Source organism: Hydractinia symbiolongicarpus, chromosome 6 (genome assembly GCF_029227915.1).
Source record: "Hydractinia symbiolongicarpus strain clone_291-10 chromosome 6, HSymV2.1, whole genome shotgun sequence".
In the NCBI taxonomy this organism is placed as follows: Eukaryota; Metazoa; Cnidaria; class Hydrozoa; order Anthoathecata; family Hydractiniidae; genus Hydractinia; species Hydractinia symbiolongicarpus.
The window spans coordinates 22,766,595-22,787,136 of NC_079880.1; the positions used below are offsets into that span (position 1 = coordinate 22,766,595).

The 20,542-nt window shown below is 33.7% G+C and overlaps 1 protein-coding gene across 1 annotated transcript; it reads left to right on the forward strand.

The window, feature by feature from the left end:
- Positions 1-26: 26 nt before the first annotated feature.
- Positions 27-20,060, forward strand: LOC130647642 (testis-expressed protein 264-like). Its single transcript, XM_057453584.1, has 3 exons — positions 27-503; positions 8,043-8,258; positions 17,029-20,060. Exons 1-3 carry the CDS (start codon positions 258-260, stop codon positions 17,149-17,151), a joined length of 585 nt encoding a protein of 194 aa, XP_057309567.1. The 5' UTR covers positions 27-257; the 3' UTR covers positions 17,152-20,060.
- Positions 20,061-20,542: the final 482 nt, after the last annotated feature.

A 20,542-nucleotide genomic window follows, 5' to 3' on the forward strand; every position in this document is an offset into this window, starting at 1 on the left:
AAAGTTTTATAAAACTTAATAAAGATAAAAAATATATATTTATATAATACAAATATAATTCATAAGCAGGTGTTTTATTTTTAAAAAAAGCAAGATTTGAACCAGAAGGTGGCGTGGCAGGCAAGGAGACCATATTGCGCAGGGGCCAAGGGTTTTGCTTTTAAACACATCTATCATTTCGCCGAAATTTGAGCGGCTCCTCCTTCTCGCCTACAAAAGCGAACTCTCAACACGTTTTTGGACTTTCATTTTCTAAAATGATTTACGAAATACTAACCGCTGTGATTTTTATAGCGTTGTTACTTTTATGTTATTTGGTTTATTCAGGACTTTTAACAAGTATTGAAGTAAAGGTTGCTACGCCACCCATCACCAGTGGAAATTTCTTTTATAAATTTTATCAGCAAAATTACAGGAAAAGTGGAGAAGCTTTCCGTGGCTTAGAAAAGTTGCCAATCAAAGATAAGATTCTCATTGGGATATATTATGATGACCCGGCTGTGGTGAGTAATTTCATAGCAACTTTTTGTGTATTCTTGTAGCTATAACTATATTTTATAAAAAAGTTATTTTTTAAGCAGTCTTAGCTCATCACTAACATACTGCCTGGCAGTGAGTGGGATTGAATCTGCGGTTTCCAGAACTAGGAGCCGCAGAGGAACCCACTGTCGATCGAATCCTTTTTATACACAGATTATACTCGCCTGTTATGATATGAGGTCTGATCAGGGTGTTTTTGAGAATAAAAATTACAGATGTGCCATTGAAAAGATTCCCCTACCCAAAATTTTAGTAAATAATTTTAACTAGCTGTATACTTTTAATAGAATCTACTGTATCTCTTATTAATCCATGTAAAGAATACCAAACTTCTGAAAAAACATACAAAACAGTAATTTAAATATTGAAAAACAAAATCTGTGTTATTCCATATTTATATCCGCTGAAACAAAACATCTAAAATTAATAAAAATGCAAAATGTACAACAAAATAGAACCTATCCAACAACCGTTATGTAAAAACCTTAATCTGGGAAAAGATAAGCCGGGGATAAAATTATCTGGGTTACCTATAGGTCTGATATGTTTACTCACAAAATTTGATTGTAAACCGTGATGCAGATACTAAGTTATGGGGTCATCAACAAAAAATTAAGAGACCTGGGACGAGCAAATGAGTGTCATTTTGGCAAAAAATTATGTTAATCAATTCACCTTTATAATATCTATGCTAGGATAAAGTTTGAATGCACACCCCTGAACAGTTCTAAAATTATTGATGACAGAAAATGTCAAAATTTGCTATTACTCAAATATGACATCATAATTTATGCAGCATAATTAAATCTGAAAATCTTTAAATATCTTTAATATATCGAAAAGGGTGTTTTAAGAAAATTAAAAACACTTGTTAACTTGTTAATCAACTTTTTAAGCTCTATAATATAAATCCAATATCATCTCAAATCAGTCATTACAGCCATATATCAATCTCTCTGATAAACGTTTGTACAAAATTCAAAACAGTTTGTAGGGTGTAAAATCTAATTATACAAAAAATAGTTTGATAAAAAAATGTAATATTACAAAATTTAACATTACCAAATTTAACATTTTAAAATTTTAAATTTCAATTTGCAACAAATAAATTGTAGTCAACTATAATCAGTTAACTATAATCTGTCTGTTGCATTTCGTCCTCTTCCACAGACGTTTACACAAAATTTAAAAAAATAGATAGGCTGTGGAAAAATCCACTTAATTAGAAAGGCAAATAGTTACAGATTTTATGATGATGTCAATGGCCTGTAACCATTTTTGTCAGAAGTTTTTGACGCTGTTCCTTCCATTGTGTACAGTTGTAAGGCCTGATTAGATTTAAGCAGAGTGCCACATATTAATTGCTTATGTTCCCAGAAAAAACCCACAGTATTAGAAAGACAAATGTACTTAAATTAACAATGTTGTGATGTTAATATAAAGGGATATTTGGTGAAAAAAAAGCAAGCAAAAATACACAAAATACACAAAATTTTCCTGTGTGTGTAACCAATTTAATGACATTTTCTGCCAGTCAACACCTACTCTCTGCCAATCAACACCTATCCTAGTCTCATGAAGCCTATTTGTCTTAAACAACTTCTTATTGTTACCTTCTCGTAATTTTTTCCTTTCTCTCTCTTTTTTCAACTTTTTGTTCTTTCCTTTCTCTCTCTTTTTTACTAATTTTCATTGTTTCATTTCTCTTTTTTTTACAACTTCTTATTGGGTCCTTTCTCTCTTTTTTAAAACTACTTGTGTTAAATTGCCCTTCTCTCATGAGTACGCACACACTACAAATTGAAGGCAGCCCAGCATCCCCAAATTTTTAAGTCCTACCACATTACATTGCTTGTGTTTACAATTATTTAATGAACATTATTCATGGGAAAAAATAATTCTTATATAGTAGTGAAGATAACAGTTTTCACAAACATCTACCAGGGCACAAATAGAACCCTGTACTAAAAATATGTACAACTTCCCTACACAGGTACAATGTCATAACAATGACACCCGTAACGCGGAACATAACTAAACAGCATCATGGGCATGCCACACAAAATATACACAATGTTACAGGAATTGTAGGCCCCATAATTTAGTAACACCACTAAGGCATGCCATACCACTGCTCCATTCTAGCAAAGCGTTGTTGGAGACATGTACGTATCGCTATAACAGTCACTAGACCACCTACCAAGAATTTTAATGAAGGATTCTGATATGCTGCAAGAGGCTGCTGCAGAGGCACCACCCATCTGAAAACTATGTGTATTCAGGTCTAAATTGTTTTTAAGGCTAAGGCTGGACTTAAGAATATATATGTCTGTCGTCACCCAGGTGAGGGTTTTAGCACTGACCCAGTCAGTCGGTCCGTCGGTCGGTTAAGATTTTATTTTATTTTTATTTTCAAAGCACGTCTCTACGATATATTTTTCTTATATTTTAAGAGAATGTACTAAATAAGCACCACCAAAAACACAAAGCTTGTGATCAAAAACGGTTGGTGTTATTGCGAAGAATGTAAGGTATAGAGACTAATGCTAATGCTCAGCTGGTGCATTACATTGAGACTCAAACAAAAGACGGAAGACCATGTCACATGTCAGTCCGACCTTCATCGTCACAAAGAATACTGCGAGGAGAGTGCGCACCCATGCAAGTTAAATTAACTAGAGCATGGAAAAGGTTAGGTGTCCTGTACCTTAATACAGCTTTTGGACGAATGTTCTCATGATGTAATACCAAAGAAAAACATGTTAAACAAAGTTTAAAAAATCTTTTTAAAAGGGGAAAGAGGAATCAAAAATGTCTAGAAATATATTTAATGCCAAAAACATATAGCTGCCAACACATCATTGCGTTCAATGTTGTTTCAAATTTGCACTCGTGGTTAATACGTCTTACAAAATTCATTTTTTTATTTGGTTTTGTTTTAAGGCTGGCTTTCCTGCATATGCAGAAAGAAAAAAAAATATTTGTCATGGTGACCCAAAAACATTTTTCCAGCCGGCGCTATATTACTGACCCAGTTGGGTGACGGCAAACACAAATATTTTTAAATCCTGCCTAATAGTTAAAAAAGCTTGAACATATTTCCGTGTCACAAAATCACAACTGGAAAGGACAAACAAATGACCATGGTTGGCACTCCAAAACGATAGGTATTGTCTAACCGCATTAACAGGACATAAATTCCTCCAATGTTGGCTAGGCGAATTTAAAAAAATAGATAGCCTCATCAGACCTTTCATATTCGTTTCAGCCTTAATATTTTAACTTGACAAATATTATCCTCATTATTTTTTATATATTCTTAGCGTGACTATAGCCTGAAAATATATAATTCCGTAAAAATTTTCATTTAAAACAAAAATTCCAGGTTGGACATATTCTTAGGATATTCTTAACTTCTGACATCTCAGAGTATATTCTTATTAGAAAAGTATGTAAAATAGACTTGGTAAGGTCCGCAACACAAGGGAAAGTTGAGCTTTGATATTTGAAATTCTCTACCAGATACTCTAAAAAACAGTAGATCATCTTAATGTTACATCAGCTGTTCTTTGGCTTTCTCAGTTAGCTAGCTAGTATTCTCTGGATAAAAGTCTAATCATTTTTTTTACTTCAATTACTAAACTTCGCTTTGTCTCAAAGAAAATGGATTTTAGATGTATACAATTGTTTGATACATTTCCAATAAGTTCTCTTTGTGACGTTATATCATTGTACATTTTTCTTCTTTATAAAAAACATTTGAAACTAACACCATTTTTTTATACTCAACAACAAAAGTTTGTTTTTTACATTTTGGATTCGAATTATATTCTAATGCGATAGCTTTATAAAAGTAGCAGCCCCAGAATGCAAAAATGGAAGATAAAGATGAACAAACAAACTTAAACTAGCGACGTGATCAGTAAACATTGAAATGCTTTGTTTAAAATAACTTTTTCAGAAAAAACCTTCTTCACTTTGTTTTTTTCTTTTAAGTTGATATCCAACTTGTTTCCATGAGATACATGTGCTAAATTAGGGGTAAAAGGATATTATTTTTAACCATCATCCCACTATACGGCTATAACATAAATAACACCGCGCCCCAGGAGAGCAAATGCATGAGCCTGAAGAAAGTGACTGGTGATTTTTGTGCCATGGACAACCATCATGGCACAAAAATCAAGTTCACTCCCTAAGGAAATTAATATATAAGATAAGGGTGCTAATAATCATGCATAAAGCAAAAAGATAAACATTTTGGTGATGTCAGCAGGACCTGTGCACATACAAAAAAAATTATTTAGCTAGCGAATTTGCACATATACATTGTGTGTAGACCTTGAAATGCTGACTAAGATATTGTCAAGGTGTCTAGCAGACCATGACTATCCAGGCTAACCCTGAATTTAAACAAGACCCCTGAAATAATTAATTTTTTTTAGAAAACATAAAAACCCTGAAAATTTCTTAATGACCAGTTTTTCAAAACTATTGAAATGGACTATTTATACTTTCTAAGAGTAAAAACAATAACCCTGAAATGTTATGACATTACTCAGTAAATGACCCTGAAATTGATCCAATAAATCTGCTAGACAACTTGAATGTATCAGATCATGCGCTTTGGTACAGATATTGACTTTCAAAGATTTGATGCCATCGTCAATCTGTTGGTTCTAAAACGTATTAGTTGGTCCAACTTTGAATAATTGCACCAATTTAGGTCCAAGCTCTTAGAATAGTCACGTATCTGAGAGATGACATCATTTAGTTATTTCTACCTGTTTTCAAGTTGCTTGGCCCCAAAATTTTATGTTCAATTAAGAGTGAGGTTTTTTCAAATGGTACATTCTTTATTAGGAAAAAAACTTCTCCTTTGCAAAGTTGAATTTTTGCCTGGTTTAATTTACAGTTACAGAAAAACTTGCAATAAGTGCAGATGTTTTTGGAGAGTTTGGTGTTTAAAAGATTCAACCCTTCACTCAAAAAAGCCCTCATTTATTTAAAACATTTTAAATAATACTCTTTGGTAGTAGTACAGCATCAATCTGGGCCTAAAATTATTTGTTATTTGTTATGTTACAGTATAAATATATACATTATGATTTCTTGTGATTTAAAGTAAGAATACACAAGTTTAACAATTTGTTTTGTAAAAAAGAAAGTGTCAGTAAAATTTCAGCCTTTTCATTGTCAGGCACGGATATAGCAAAGCAGAGCACTCAAATATTGACAGAAGAGAGGCATGGAGCTTTGTATAGGCTTTCAAATAAAAAGTCAAATTTTGCATACTCCAGTATTGCTGCGATCAAACATTTTTGTAAATGTCAATGGCACTGCTAATTAGTATTATTTTAAGAAAATGTAAATAGCTCTGTCACATTCATTTAAGACAAATTTAAACGTTGCTGTTTACTAAACTATCATGATAAATCTTGGTCAATAATATGAATACTGAACAGACAAACCGAAATAATATCTTCAATAACTGAATCCATATGTTCTATAGTCTTTAAAAAACATGTAACTATTAACAAATTAGCTACACAGTCAAGTAATCCTGTGCGGCTAATCTTTTTTACAAAAACCTGAAATTATTTTACATGTTCAAGCAAAATTTACTTTGCTTTGAGATATAAATAGTTGAGTTTGTTTCAGGAAAAAGAGAAAATCAAAAATTTCAGCTTTATTAAAGTGTGAAAAGACAGTTGTGAAGTGTGTAATACAAAGCTATACAACTGTTAAGAAATCCCCCACTTCAATAACATTGGAAAATAACACTACAGCTACAAACTATTTTTGTAAATGCAAGCCATCATACAAAATATCTGGTGTTAAATAGGGATAAATATATTACTATAACTATATCACACAGTAAAAACAAAAAGACATATATAATACAATACACAGTTTCAATCTTTTCCTGTTGAACAGTGACTAGACAGTGACAACATGCCTCTGATTTTGTCATTTAAAAATTGCCTAAATTCATTAATGTCAAACTCATGAATTTTATCATCATGATGTGCTTTTTCTATCCCAATTAGATGTGCTATATTCAAAATGGATGAGCAGGACATAATCATATAATAGAAAAAAGGATATTCAATTTGCATGTATAGCCATCCACAACCTATAAAATAAAGTTCCAGATGTCACCAAAATAGTGACCTGGATTTTCCGCAATTGTTTATGGAAGTTCATCAAAATTTTTAATTTTGAGGGTTGACCAATATTTATACCAAAACTCCTAAAAGCCTTATAAACAACCTTGACAGGGTTTATGTGCTATGAAGTCTAGTTTCACTGTCTGAAGAACATATCATAGTTATACCTAGAGACATAGAAAGGGTTTGCGTGCTATAAAGTATAGTTACTAAAGTCAAGTTGTTCAGGTTAATCTTTACAAAATCCAGTATTAAAGAACTTTCTCAAATTGTTTTTTGATCCATTTTTGAAAATAGGTGGTGTATCAATAAAAATAATAAAGAAATGCACCTGAACTGTGTCTCTGAGAGCTATTTCTTAGCTAGCAAAATGATTTTTCAACAGGCTGTGTAAAAGGGTCTGGAAACAAAAATGGCATTTGCAAAGTGCACAAGCAGGCAAACAACAAGTGTGCTAGATTTAAAAGATTCATTAACATTAATGAGAAACATAATTTTTCATCTAGTGAAAGCAAAGAATTATATACCGGATTTTTTCTTGTTACAACCATTACATTTTAAGTCAGTAATTCTTGAGATATGAGCTAGAAATAATCCTAGTGATACTGATGCAACATAAACCTATGTAAACATACGTAAAAAGCGTTTTTTACCCAAATAAATCTTGTTTCACAAAGTTGCCTATTGCAAGTTTTTTATATAGTCATTGTTTCTAATGCATAAATTATTATTTTTGTCAAAAACTTTATAATTGTACATTGATAACACAATATTTTTATATTATATAATAAAATTTTATCAACAACTTTATCAATGTCGAGAAAACATGTGCTCCCTGGAATTGAAATAATTTTAATTATTATGCACAAAAATTAAAAAGTCAGCCCTGTTTGCCAGGCTGGACGCTATGATATGGAATTTATTTAGCCTCCTTTGCTGGGAGAGAGCTTTCAAGGAAATTTTTCGGCCTGCTTTGCTGAGATCTTGCTTTGATTAAGTGAGATCCCAATTCAGCCAACATGTTCCCATAGGGTAACAAGTTTTGTTTTGTGAGATCTCAGCGAACCAAGTCAGCCTGTTTTAAAGGGCTGATTTTTTTTCCATGTGTTAGCCACCTAAGATAAGTTAGACAGACATTAACCATCTGTGTCTACAACTCAACAATTTTGAAATTGTTTTTGTTTTTTACCCTTTTTAACTTTAGAAGGACTGAGTACTAATTTCAAATAAACTGCCTTCTGTACAAAAAATGTATATATATAAATTTTTTAAATGTGTATGAACCTACCTATATATTTTCTGGATTTTTTAAAGTTTTTGTAATGTTTTTAGACACCTAAAGACAAAACCAGATCTGCAATCGGAATTTTCATTTCTGATGAAAAGAATTGTGATGAACTGAAAGAAACAATGCAAGCTGTCGGGTTTTCGCATGTCCACTTACCAGAAGTCCAAAAAGCAGTTTTATCATTTTTTCCCCATAGAACAATGTTTTCCATCTTAATTGCAATTGCAAGAGTTTATCCTCGTGTAAAGAAGTTTGTCATGGTAAGTCATTGTTGTAATGGTGTCCAGTGTTTTTCCTCAGTATGGCTAATATTAAAATGATTATAAGGGTGGAAGTACGTGCAGCAGAAATATGGATGGAGATGAAGGGAGCACAATAGTGTGAAGGATATACTGTAAGGTCCTTTTTAGAAAAAATTAAAAAAAATTTTTTTTTTTTCATGAAAAAAATTCTGAGCTTTCTAACAATGTAACAGAAATCTGTAAAATTCCAAATGAAATTCAGAAAATACTTTTTCGGAACAAACTCACTATTAGTTTTAAGGAAAGATTTTAAGCATCTGAAAATTTCAATAGGAAATAAAAAAACATATAATTTAAACAAGGGGCTTCAAGTGTTTGTTTTTAATTTATTGCATTACAATTTAAATCACGAAACTTTTATTACAACCTAACCACTTAACCATAGTGAGGAAAAATTAACATAAAAAGTGATCATGTTGTGGCAAGCAAACCTTAGAATATGGATAGCGAAGCCACCAAACAAAAATTAAGTGAATCCAATTTAAAATTTGATCAAAATAAGAAATATTTATATAGCTGTATACATATTCAGAAGTGAAGGTGATCTCTATCGTCGAAAGTGAAAACTTGGGCCGTATATATATGGATACATATAATACTTACCTTTGTGCATGCAGTTCAAGTAAGATCGCTTTCCTTAATGCTACTTTTCATCTTTGCACATTTTTAATAACAGTGTGTATGTAATAAACACTTGACTCTCCCCAGTGAAGATATGCTGGGAAATACTTCTGGGCTCTTTTGAGAGTTTCTAATGTAGATTGGGGTAATATTTTTGTTAATGTTTAAAGTTAGTGTTCATGTGTATCATTATTTTCTCTAAAAACTAGACAAAATGGATAGAAAATAGATAAAATGAAATAGAATAACAAGAGAAACTCTTATATAGTCTACATTTATTAACATCATTAATAAATCCCTAAATTCTACCAACATCTACCATTGAACATCATCAAGCCATTTAAGGACTTCTTCAAAAGTTGTAAAGTTTCGCTCAATTTTTTTAATTCTGTTAAATAAAGGTTTTGATATGCGGGTTGGGATCAGTATCAGTTTGTATGTGTGGGGTTGTGGCGGATGGTCGGGGTTTGCCTTCAAAATTGTGATGTGGAGATTTGAAAAGTAAGTAAGGGTAATTTTTTTTGGTATGGGATCCTTACCCTACTGTAATGAGTTTAGTGCTCTAGATTTTCAAGAAATAAATATTTTTGTAAAAGGTACTCGTTTTTGTTATTCATACTATTACCGTAAATCTCCAAATAAACGCCCGGGCGTTTATTTAATTTTCCGAGTTTTGAAGGGGGTGTTTATTAGAGGGAGGCGTTTAAAAGAGGGAGGCGTCTATTTAATTTCAGTTATATTTCTTTTACACAACATAACACAACGTCGGGGGGCTTGTTTAATGTTTCCTCCTTCCGTATATTGGTGAACACCATTAGCCAACCATTCATTGTACATATCAGAAATAAACCCTTTAAATGGTTTATTCCAGTACACATGAATGGGCCTTAATGTACTTTGTACACCCACCTGGAATTAGAGCACTTTCGACTTTCATTTTTTTAATGAAACTTTTACCTCGTCGGTCATATGAGCTTCTAATGTATCCCTCACAAGAAGCCTTTTACCTAAGAAGAAAGAGCCAACAACTTGTTTGCACCACTGTAGCGTAATTTTCTCGTTCATCCAACCATTGCCTGATGATACAACGATACATTTTGTTTTGAACTCTTCATTTAATGCAGCTGACTCTCGTTTAGCTCCGGAAAAAAACGATATATGGTTTCAATTTGATACAGTCTGCTTTGGCAGCTAGGCAGACAGTAACGCGAACCTTTTCATGACCAGTTGTTTTGATCGTAACATCTTTTTGACTAGTTTTGTTGACGCTACCAACTTATTGATAAGTTACGCTGGGTCTTTTTGGGCCATTGTTGTTCGCCGTCTGTAAAAGAAGGTATGTAAAAGTTGATCAAAAAAAAACCAGCCTAAAATTTTTCGGGTAAGGGAATTGATATAAACAGTATAACGTGAAAAACACTGTATTTTTACATGAGTACAAAGGTATTAGTGAGCAGGAAACCCGTTCTAAATTAACGTTAGGGTTCAAAGTAGAGCCAGGGGCGTAGCCAGCGTCAGTCAGGCTCTGCGATCGACTGACCTACTTTTCTCATTTCAACACGTCGTTTTTTCCACCGCCACCGCCAACACATGGATGGGCGCACCAATTGTGCATCAGGCACAAATCTTTTCCCGGGCGGCGCACACAAGCCTCGCGCTTCGCACGTCGTTTTCGCAGGATATAACAGTATCCACTTTGTTTTGCAGGCTGAGGTGTTGAATCTCTACTTTGTTTCGCAGATAGTCTTTTTCGCAGGATTACCTGCGAAAATTATGCCTATGTACGGTCTTGTGTCTTCCATTTATGGTCATTTTGGACGCATCCTATTGGCTAGATGTACGGGTCTTTGACCTCAACGCTCTGAGATACAAGGGTCTTTCTCTTGACAAATGCTTCAAGAAAAACGAAGAAGAGAAGAAGAGAGGATACAACGAAAGAGTTATGCAAGTAGAAAATGGAACATTAACTCCCCTTGTTTTTGCAACAAACGGTGGTATGGGAAGAGAGTGTAAACGATTTTATCAGAGACTGTCTGAAATGATTTCAGAAAAAAGAAACATCAGATTCGCAGAAGCCACGGAGTTTATTAGAACTAAAATTTCCTTTAGTCTGCTGCGATCAACACTGCTTTGCCTGAGAGGTTGCAGATCCTTCGCTCGGGACCACCAGCTGACAGATATGGAACTCGGAAATGTTGTATCACTCATTCGATCTTGAATAATCAAGCGTTGTTAATTATTAAGTGAAACCATGTTGACCTGTAAATTGTTAATAACTTTTTATTTTATTTTTGTGTTGTTGTAAGTTTATTTATTTATTTGTGGCAAATATATGTAAATGTCCTATTGGCTAGTTAATTTCGCAGGGAGGTTAGAAATTCGCTCCATATATGGCTATAGAACATACGCAAGAAAGTCAAAAAAAACAAGGCTAGCAATGTTGTGAAGGTGAAGAAAGCATGGTGTGGCTGTCAAACGTGGATCCGTATTTAGCTTTATAACTTGTATAGAGCTTCATGAAAATTCTCTATACTCAAACCATTCAATTTTTGTATCTGTATGTAAATCTTCAGATTTGTTTTCCTGTGTAGAAAGCACTTTCAAGTTTTCAGTTAGCTAGCTATTCATCCTCTTCTGTAACTCTGTGTAGACAGCAGATCTTGTAGCTATACAGAATAAAGCTATTCTTATAAGCCTTTATAACAGTTTATTTAAGAGAAATATTTTAACTTTTTATCCTGATTGTGGTCAGCTATGATTCAAGACGGTTTTAAATAAGAAGATTTAGTAGAGCGCGGGCTCTAATTGGGTCTGCGTAGCTCAAAATGAGCATTAAATACTCTAGAACTCTCCATCTACGCCATGGCCCCTCCTGGAAATAATAGACAGGGTATATCCCTCGATATTTGTGAGGCTAGCCATGTAAAATATGCACATCTATCTATCTATCCATCCATCCATCCATCCATCCATCCATCCATCCATCCATCCATCCATCCATCCATCCATCCATCCATCCATCCATCCATCCATCCATCCATCCAAGATTTTTCCTCATCTGCCTTCAAATAAAAATTTACAACCAATATCTATTTTATTTTGCGATAATGACAAACATTCTGGGCAATTTAAACCTAATCCCTTCAGTTTCTTTAAGTTTGAGTAAAGCTACGTTAAAGCGTTCGGCCCCATATTTTTTAAGCTAGGTTGTCATATGTTATGACAACAAAGCAAAAGAAAAGAAAAAGGAAACGTGTGTATCATCTCGAAGTTGTTCCTTTTGCATTAACCCAAACGTTAGTTAATCAATGTGGCACTTCTAGCACTAATGACGAGACTTCTTCCATTTGTAAAAATCAAACTTTTAACTTCAAATCTTTTTCGTCAAAGGCATTTCTAAATCGAAACCTTTTAAACTTAAACAAGTTTTATCTGCAGAACCTTGGTAGATTCATTCCCTTCAGGTTTTATTAATGGTATTGGGAAATATAATGTAGGCACTCACTACGACAAGCTCCACACCTCTGTGATCACGATTATTCTTCCCATTGTAACTTGCAAGAGGTCGTCTTAAGGTTTATTCATTGTAGTGAAGGCTCTCAGGTTTGTCTTTTTCAAAGGTCATTTTAAAAACCTTATGAACTTTCTCTTGATATATATACAAAATTGATAAGATCAATGTTATGACGATGCTGGCAATGTATCTGTTAAAATTAATAGTTGTCATGCTAACATTTTAAAGCAAAACAGATTAGCGTACATATACATATACTTTTTCTTCTCATTGCTTAAATTTAATTGTCTGTAATTCATGCTTTGTACATTATTTCTGAAACATGATGAATCGAATTAAACGTAACATATTTTTACAAATTTTCCAAAAGTAGTTTAAAATTTTTAAGCAAGAATGTTCCTTACTTAACTAATAGTCCCAACTATGCCCATAATTTTAATATTTGTAACACGATGTGTGGAACGTATTATTAACACAAGGGTTTTCAATGATTTGTATGAAGACATTTTGTCCATGGTTCCATTTCATTATATTTTTGAATTTTTTATTATATTTATGAAGAAAGAAGATTTTGATTTGGTTATTTTTTAATGACCTCCAATCTGCAGAAAACTTTATTTTGGTGCTACATATGAAGAAAGAAGAATGAACATTTTAATTATTGCTTTAATAACTTTCAATCTATAAAAAACATTATGATGGTGTTGTATTGTCTTATTGCTGGTTTGATCACACCCTTGATGATAAAGATTTTAATGTATTTTATGTTGTCATTTATTCCCCTTTTTCGATCAATTCGATCAATGTCTTAACGTCTATCGCGTGTGTCACAGAGTCGGTTGTATGGCGTTTCAGTGCTTAAAGGGCGTAAAAAGCCGTTGGCGTTGACCCGTTGGGGCCCCCCAAACCCACATTTGTGGTTCGACTAAGGTTAATTTTTTTCTGGCTACGCCCCTGAGAGCTCACCTGCACGAGAGATCTTTCAATTCGTTATCTTCTCGTCAAACATAGACTTTGCTTTAAACATGATGAGTTAACGAGAAACACGAAGCATATTACCACGCCGTTCTAGTATCCATTTTAGAATATCATCCTCCAGTTGTTGGTCAGTTAACTTTCTACCACCACCCTCGATCCTCTGACGTTTGTCTTTCATAACTACAATTTTTTCCTTGTTTTGACGCCATTCTCGTACTCTTTTTACCTCAATCTTGAATTTCAATGCAGCACTTCTGTTTGAATTTATTTCTGCAAACGTTATAACTTGTTTTTTAAATTCCATAGAATATGTATTACGCTTTTGTTCCTTGTGGGATGTTTCTTGTGAAGCCATCTTTGAGAAAGAAAGTTTCGAATGTTTAACGGGTTTAATGCTTACAACATTCGAACATGTTTTAGATTCGAATGTTTTGAAAATAAATCATTGAACTTTTGATTTACCAGTAAACGTGAACACTATGATTTTAACATGGCTAGAGTGGAGTCTTTTGGTAAATATCAGCTTCTTCACAGGGTAGAAGTTTAATACGTGGTCATCATGTTTACAAAGCCAACTGGACTCCCGTTTTAAATGAAAAACTGATTGCTAAACCAGACAGTAGAGATGAAGCCTTGGAAAATGCTAAGTTTGCAATTGGAATTTTTAAAGAAAAGGATGGGGAAACAGAACTGGTTGGGCATGCCTCAATAGAATTATCAAGTCTCCTTCATCATTTTTTGAACGCTGACCCAAACAACTTTATAAATGTGACAGTGATGAGTAAATGGTTTGGTCGTTCCTGGTAAATTTGATTGTTTCACCAAATCCAAACGGATTTCATGCGTTGGACGAGAAGCTAAATCACCAAAAGGACACTTAAGCTTGGTTCTCACTATGGGCTAACGATGAGCTAACCATAGTGCGCATGTTGTGTTAGCCGATTTCAATTTTTGAGCTACAGGTACCTGATATGTTCATTTCACGTTCACACAACAGCGCATCGTTAGCTCTTTTGTAGCCGAAACTAAAACGAGAAGGAGCTATGAAAAAGAAAGAACGAAAAAAAGTCTTGTTGTTATTGTTACTTCGAAGAAGACGACGTAGCCTAGAAAGAAGAGCATTAACAAAATTGCAAAGAAGGAAAAGATTTTGGGTCAGAGAAATCTTTCTTAGAAGAAAAGAGCTTGGAGAATACCATCGTTTATTTCAAGAACTTAAAGTTTCCGACAGAGAGTATTTCTTTAGGTAAAATTATGTTCGCTGATCCTACAGTCAGTTGTATTTGCATATCACGATTAGGGTATCGGTGTTAATTTTATTAAGGTACTTGCGCATGTCACCGGACCGATTCGAACATCTGTTGTCGTTGGTTGGTCCAGTAATTCAAAGACAAGATACTCATATGAGAGAATCGATATCAGCGGAACAGCGGCTGGTCATTACCATAACCCTATTCGGTCCGGGGTTTTTCGAACATACGATCACCGGGGGGGGGATTCCGCCCCCTCAATAACTTTTCATAGGATTGTTCAAATTGAATCAAACTTGGCACACTTATAGTACGTCATAAAAGGAACAAAATGGCGCCAATAAACTTTTGCTTACGTCAGCACATTTTCTGTGACGTCATCAGAAGCTTGAAAATTGTTAAAAATGCCACTATCTGTTTAAAATATAATTACTTTTGTTCTAGAGCGACTTTTTACATTCTGTTTAAAGTTTCTGAAAGCTAAATAAAAGTTATTTAACATATCTTCCGGTTTTTACATGGATCGCATAAAAAATTGCCAAAAATTGCCCGAAAATCCGTTTTTTTCCGATTTTCGGGTGAAATCCGACAAAATCGGGAATAGGATTAGTCACGTGTTCAAATTATTCAAAATGGTTGTTCTTGATGAAACAAAGTTGTGTTCGAAGTTTCAAGTTCTAAGGATAATCCTAACAGGAGTTATTATATTTTCCCCATTATAAGGATTTCATAGAGATTTTTAGGTGTACTCATTGCATCATTTTGGTTTGATGCAGTCGGTGTAACAATACTATTGTGAACTGGACTAAAATGTGCCATTTGGTATTTAAATAAAACTCCTTGAATTTCGTGTTTCACCAAAATATATTCCCGCTCTGAAAGCTTTCGCAAATCAGCCGCCAGTGACTTCACATACAAATCGATTGCATCCATCTCTTTTTCGGTGGAATCAGCCTTAATTGATTTACCCAAATCACGAATTAAATTGAGTTCCATGTCATCGAGGTATTCGTTTTTGTTTGTTCTTCTTCGTTTTGCAGCGTCCTTGTCATCTTTCGATTGTCCGTTTGCAGGTCGACCTCTTTTTTTTAGAGTCCGCTGTTGTTGCTGTGGCACAGGTGAGGTTAAGGAACTTGTCCTACTGAAGGTTTCAGATGCCCCATCGTCGTTATCGTCCTCATTTTCGGTGAGATCAACGGGCAACTCCGTGTCTTCATCTCCCTCTTCATCAGAACTATAGTCCGTATGAATGTTGCTTCTACCCTCACGGACGTATATGAAGTTATCTAGCCAGGAAAGATATTTGTACAACTCCAAAGCCTTTTCAGCTTTTTCACTCTCTTTGATGGATGTGCCAGATTTTTTTGACTTCTTAAAATCATTCTTCTTTTTATTATACCTTTTTCGAAGCTTCTCAAAGGAGGTCTTGGCAGCATTCCCTAGAAGTAAAAACAATCTTTCGTAAATTTCCAGTATGCGTTTTTAACAAGAATACTTTAAAGCTGGTATGACTTGAAAAAACAGATAATACACATTGCCAATTTGCACTTACCATTTTCAAGGAATTCGAGAGAATTAGCCACTTCTTCCCACGCATTTTTTACACAGTTTTTTTCTTTGTACCCCCTATCCGTTTTGTCAAAAAGACGGGGATAATCTTTCACCCTGAATGCTAACTTTTCTTCTTCTTCAAACGAAAGTTTTTTTATTTTGTCAGCCATTTTAGTTTTAAAATGACCTTTTACAACGAAGCATACTACTATTTGTAAAAAAATAAATCGCTTTGAGCACGATTTATGTCGGCTTCCTTTGAAGATCGCTGAAAGTGAGCTTATCTCACTGTTAGCCGAAAAAAAAATATCAAAAAATTTTGATTTCAAAAAATCGGCTAACGATGAGCTAACGAAGAGTTTAGTGAAGAGCTAAGCAGGTACTTTTACGTTCACACTATGGGCTAAGGTCTTAGCGCATCATGCGCACTATGGTTAGCTCATCGTTGGCCCATAGTGAGAACCAAGCTTTACAAAACCTTGGAACTTATTCACCAAAAAAGTCTTTATACCGGAAGTTTCCTGTAATTTCTTAAAAAAAAAATTCTCGTCGTTAATTGGTTTCTCTTCCTTCTATTGTATCATCTATAAGCTATTACATAATAGGGTTGATCCGTTTGCCAGTAGGGATTTATTAAGGGGTTTATTAAAAGTGCTTCTATTAAACGCCCCTCTCGAAGGGGGGGCGTTTAATAGAGGGGGCGTTTATAAAATATTTCGGATTGTAGGGAGGCGTTTATTAGAGGGGGCGTTTAAAAGATGGGGAGGGGGCTTTTATTTTGAGATTTACGGTATTTGTCTGACTTATTTTTTAGGATAAAAAGTTGCAAGCACATCCATGTATGGAAGTCTATCAAGACAGTAAAATGTATTTTGTTTCTCCCCTGGAAGAAAGTGACAAATTTTACGTGGACGAATATAAATCCTCATCGTTGTAATACGAACTATTGGAAAAGAAGGTGCCGGCAGAGTCTAGTGTTGTATTAAGAGAACAATATAGTATTTATTTTTGTTTTGAATTTTTAGATTTTGATTTTTCTTTTTTTATGTTGTTGTGGTGGACAGCTAACTCTCCTTAAGATTAAAGCTGCAAACCTAATGCTTCAAAAATACAACTCTTCGTGTATATCAAAAATGTCAGGTTACGAGACTGCGATGAGACGACAAAAGGCCCGTGACAAACGTAAACTATTTTAGAAAGTACATACAGTACATAGTAGTGACTTTACCAAAGGTCAAATCTGTGGTGGACGTGTAAATAGAACCTAATTTCATCTTCTTCTGATTTGGGTTAACTTTATTTTTTCCTTTGTTATTGATTCGAATTTTTCGTTTTCACAAACTTCTTGAAAATTATAAAAAACCTTTTGAGACATTGCGGGGCAACAATTTCGTTAAAAACATTAAGTCTGTCTGATTCTTTCCAGAAAGTACACTACACGTAGTAAATGCTATTTCTTAGGATGTGAATAACGCAGACAAATTTTTTCATCTTTGTTGCAGCATTATCTCGCATCTTTTCACTAAGGTGATTATTTTGCATTTTGTCGATAAATGTATCATTTCCTTTCCACTTTCTACCAGTAGACTTCCACCGAACCGTATAAAAAAGAGATAAGCGAGTCAACAAATCTAATTTATTTAACGAAAGCTTCCGACCGTAACTTCGGCCATCTTCAGTCATAATACGAGGTTGTTAACATTTAACGCGTAATTTATAGAAAATGTAACGTAAAATGACTTCCTACTATGGACAAGTCATTACACTTCAGCATACGCACGAATGCTGTATTCCTAGAAGAGTGATTAAAGAAAATTATCAAATAAGTACAATGGAGGTGATGATATATTCCTATTGAGAGCTAGTGTATAAATCATGAGACTCTTGTTAATTTTCTAAAGAAAATTGTTTTGTGCTGATGTTATGACAATGAAGTCGTTTAAACGACGCCATACCACAAGAGAATAGATGACCTTTGACAGCCGTAGACTGAGTGCTGTTGACACGTTTACCCGTAACAATTTTAACTAAAAGCCTTAAACCTATCCTTTTGAATTTGTCAAACACTTTTTCTTTATACACAACAACATAATTATCAAACGTAACATGTTTCCATCACATAACCAAATAAATGCTTCTTCGTCACTATCTCCAGCAGAGCGCAAGAAAACTTGCACGACTTTAGACTGGATGCCTGCAGCAGACTTGTGGTGTGATTATTTGATTGATTCATTTTTCATAATTTTATATTTTTCACTGTCCTATTATATTTTTTTTCACACAAGCGTAGCAAGTTACCCTGAAGAAACAACTCACAATAATTTCTTCCGCAATTAATTTGTTTCCTCATGTTATTGTTTTCAATGCTTTATTTATATCAAATTTACTAGATTAATTTAGATAACTTGTTAGGATAAAACTGGATAAAAGTACCAATGGAGATATGTATTCATAGAAATGTTACGTTAATCTGATGCAATGCACGTTAATCTAATGCAATCGATACATCGAAATAAATACATTTATGTCAACTTAGGTATCTATTTTCAGGACCCGTTACCCTCTTAAGAGTGCTGTATCAGTATCCGTAGAAACACTACGCGATTTCTTGAACTATAACCACACTAATTTGAACCAATCTCTTACCAGGTGTAGGGATTAGGGATTTTAATGTTCTGTTTTGTAGCTTTTCTCTATCAAATTTAGTCGGTCCTTTTTTGACAGGTATGTTTTGCTGCATTCTTCTTTTTCAGATTTTTTCTCCATAAGATTTTTTTTTTTTTTTTTAATTCACATCTGCTCTTGAGCAAAATTTTAAAGTACTCTCTGAATTTTCACAACGCGAACAAAAACAACAAAATCGAAATAGACAGTCTTGTTGACATCAGCAACATTGTATCCAACAGTATGCACAAAGTTCACCGAGTACAGTCTAAGACATTCGTGAAATCGAACAAGCTAAGATTAATTCTAGGGGGAAAGAATCATTTTTTGTAAATATTTATTGTACATTTCTAGAGTAAAAAAATTCACTCCTGGCGTGCAATTGGAGGAAAGCCCAAAGCTTTCTCTCCAACTTCATGTAGAAATTTAATTTTTTTTCTCTGTGTCTTTGTTGAAAAACGCTTTTCAGAACAAAATTACAAGGTCACTTTTTCATTAATCATAGGTCGATGGCCATTTCAAGTATTTTGCCAGTTTTATTATTTTCATTACGTTTCGTTTTATAAATTTTTTTTATTACTATTTTTTATGCTACCTTAGGTTAGCCTTTTGAATGAAATTTTTTTTTATAGCATCAAATAGATCGATGGCTAATTTAAACGTTTTTGATGTTGATGCCTTTTTTTAATAATTTTTGTATTATATACTATTTTTATGCAAGCTTAGAATGACCTAAAAAATTTGTTTTTGTGGATCAGAACTTTTTATTTTTGTGAAACCGAGTTCACGCTCAGCATAATCTAAATACTTTTATATTTATTTTTATACTGTTTCGATTGTAACGATTTTTTCGTTAGTGTTACGATTTGTTTCGATTGTAACGATTTTTTCGTTAGTGTTACGATTTGTTTCGATTGTTACGATTTTTTCGTTAGTGTTACGATTTGTTTCGATTGTTACGATTTTTTCGTTACTGTTACGATTACGAAATATTGTAACAGTTTTACGGTTAATTTCAACTGATGTGTTTTGCTTTAGATGTATGTATATTTTTAATTGGTTCGTTTCTCGTTATATCCAAGAACAAAATATTTATGCTGACATCAACTTAATTTATCATCGTATTCTTGTATTTTTTAAGAAAACAGAAAGTCAGAATTCTAATTTCGCGAGTTTTCTATTTAATTCAAGTTATGTAAAATTTCGCATTTTCAACATGACCTTGGAACATGGAAATTGGAAAATTAGCTTTAAATTTGTCAACTGCGTTTTTCTTCTCAAGTAGACCGAATGTTTGCTTTCATTTTTATAACAACTTCTATTTTTATAATAAAAATGATAATACCAATTTCTTTATTTTCTACTGTGATAAACGTTTCGCAAACAAAAAAGGCAATTTCACCAGACAGTATAATTGGGCAAGTTTCTCTGTGCACAAAAGTTTTGAGATCGGATGTAATAAAAGTGGATGTTCCTTAAAGAAATATGTATGGTTCACCTGTCTTTTACATTTTAGCCTAGTTAATAAGTCTATTGAAGAAGAAGTTTGAGGAAAAGGAAGCGAAACTGGCTATTAAGAACGTAAAGTCACAACTTCGTTCACATGGCCTGTTGTATCGTTGTTCCCAATGTTCAGGATGAATTCACTTCCTAAAATCTTGAAA